Below are 2798 nucleotides of genomic sequence, written 5' to 3' on the forward strand. Positions count from 1 at the left end.
GCATCTCTTCTCTATACTTTTCATTTAACTGTATAATTTTATCTTTATAAATTCAACTATTTTAGCTTCTCATTAATAGATCTCCATGTGAATATTCACACACTTTTATTATTCCAAAGAAAACTTAGAAAGTGATTGGTGGCACAGATGTATTTGATACTTTATGCAAATAAAAAGGCATGAAACTTAAGAGGAATTCTTTTGTAAACCTTGAGGGATTAGGAAAGACACATAAGATGTATTTATACAGTAAATTATGTTTTTGTGCATATATTGCTGCACATTGTTAGAAATCAGCATCGTTTTTATGTTGACATTATGTTTGCTTATCAAATTGATAAATCAAAGAATGTATTGAAACAATGGTGTACTCACTGTTGTATGGGCTAAATAAAAAGATGTCTTTTCACCAGAAAACAGCAAGAAATCTATTTAATGCATCCGGGCTTAATGTGCAAGAAAAAAGATAAAACAACATTTAAACTCTCTTTATTATTTTAATTTAGAGAATTATATAATGTACAAAGAAGAACAGAATATAAAAATAAAGATCAAGCCAGTAAAAATAAATAAAGCTTTTTTTTTTCAGCAGAAATTAAGTGTGTATCTGAAGTGGTGCATTCACTTAGAGACACATATACACTGAATTAGATAAAAATAGATACCACAGGTTGTTTGAGTGACAAAATACTCCAAGTTAGCAAGCACTTGGGGCATCATAGAGGAAAATAAGTTTGATCACAAGAAAAAGAGGATATCAGAGGCCTTTCCTCAGATGAGACATTTAAAGAAGGTCTATGGTGATTGACAAGCAAAGCTTTCTCTCACTGTAAGCAATTTAGATTTTCACACAATGCACAGAAATGAATCCTAAAAGGTACTGATGATGTCTGCATGAAAATGCAACACATTAGAAAAATAATGAATTATGTGTACAACCACCATTTAAGCACTGTTTTACAACTCCCACTCTTTTTTTTTAATTTTATTTTATTCTTATCAGTTACATTTTATTAACTCTGTATCCCAGCCATGTCCCCATCCCTCATTCCCTCCCAGTCCCTCCCTCCCTCCCTCATCTCCACCGTGCCCCTTGCCAAGTCCACTGATAGGGAGGACCTCCTCCCCATTCATCTGATCCTGTTTTATCAGGTATCTTCAGGACCAACTCCCACTCTTTCTAAAGAGTTCCAAGCTAAACCACCAAAATATGTAGTTTTTACACGCTAAGAATATTTGATGTTATCCTATATCTCTCATTAGAATTACAATCCAGTGCTCTTCAGTAAAAGAGGGTGAAGTCTGTTTTTGTTCTGCATGAATTCTTCCAGAGCATTTAGAAGTTTAGCTACCCAGAAGAATGTTAGCATTTAATTATGCTGATACTTTGTACTTGCTAACCATTTTAATGGAAAACAAAGAATGAAGGAATCAGATCTTATGTAGATTTCAAAAGAAAGCACTCTGTAGTCTTTTCCCTGTCCTATAAAGGACAGCTTTTACATCTTTGTTCCTTAAGCTGTAGATCAAGGGATTCAACATGGGGATAATCAATGTGTAAAAGATTGAAGCCACTTTATCAGTGTCAAAGGAGTGCCTAGATTTGGGTTGAACATACATAAATATCAGCGTCCCATAGAAAACAGTGACTACTGTTAGGTGGGACCCACAGGTGGAGAAAGCCTTGTGTCTGCCCTCAGCAGAGTTCATCCTGAGAATGGCCATTAGGATGAGCAGATAGGACACAAGAACAACTAAAAGAGAAAAAATCAAATTAAAAGCTGATAAGAACAACATTACCACTTCAATTTCTTGTGTGTTTGAGCAGACCAAAGATAACAAAGGGAGACTGTCACAATAGAAGTGACTGATGACGTTGGATCCACAGAAGGAGAACGTGAAAATCTTAATTGTAATTTGAAGAGCCACAATTGTACAGTAAAGATAAGGGATTGCCACGAGCATCCAACATACTCTTTTTGACATGATGACCATATAAAGCAAAGGCTTGCAGATGGCTACATAGTGGTCATAGGACATTGCAGACAGTATAAAAAGTTCACAAGCAATGAACAGAAGAAAGATGGCTAACTGTGTAGCACAAAGGTTAAGGGATATTCTATTTTGATCAACAATAAAATTTGTTAACATTTTGGGTCCCACGGCTGTTGAATACCCAATATCTGTAGCAGCGAGGTGTCTGAGAAAGAAGTACATGGGTGTTTGCAGCCTGGAATCCACCATGGTGAGGATAATCAGGCCCACATTGCCCACCAGTGAGACCAGATAGATTAGGAGGAACAGTCCGAATAATGGGGCCTGAAGCTCAGGGCGGTCAGTGATGCCCATCAGGATGAACTCAGTCACTGCCGTGAGGCTGTGGTTCTCCATCACAGCTTATCAGAAAGCCTGTTCTGGTTAGAGAAATCAGCATCATTACTGGAGTTAAATTATTGTTAATTGGAGGAGTTTGTTACGAATAAACATATACCTAATTTTTCAATATTTAATGTTTAAAATTACATCTTTAAAACACTTATATAATACGCCTGCCCCTAATATTTACTGTGATGTTTAACCACTTTCATGATAGGTAGACAGTAGGCAAAAACATAGCTGAAAATAGAGATTAGAGATATAAAATTTATTGATATGCATATTAAAATAAAGTTTTATTTTCAAAACTTTGGATGCTACTTATGTGGATGTTTATTTCACTTCTTTAAAATTTTTATTAGTCATTTCTACAATTAAAATTAATAGTGCCATGTAATCATTTAATATGTTGTAATTCACAT

General features: G+C 35.1%; 1 protein-coding gene across 1 annotated transcript; it reads right to left on the reverse strand.

Moving 5' to 3' along the window:
- Positions 1 to 1449: 1449 nt before the first annotated feature.
- LOC129671486 (olfactory receptor 8K3-like) lies at positions 1450 to 2391 on the reverse strand. Its single transcript, XM_055600510.1, has one exon. The coding sequence runs from the start codon at positions 2389 to 2391 to the stop codon at positions 1450 to 1452; it is 942 nt and encodes a 313-aa protein (XP_055456485.1).
- Between the last annotated feature and the right edge of the window lie 407 nt (positions 2392 to 2798).

This window comes from Psammomys obesus, unplaced genomic scaffold (genome assembly GCF_907164565.1).
Source record: "Psammomys obesus unplaced genomic scaffold, mPsaObe1.curated_primary_1811, whole genome shotgun sequence".
Classification (NCBI taxonomy): domain Eukaryota; kingdom Metazoa; phylum Chordata; class Mammalia; order Rodentia; family Muridae; genus Psammomys; species Psammomys obesus.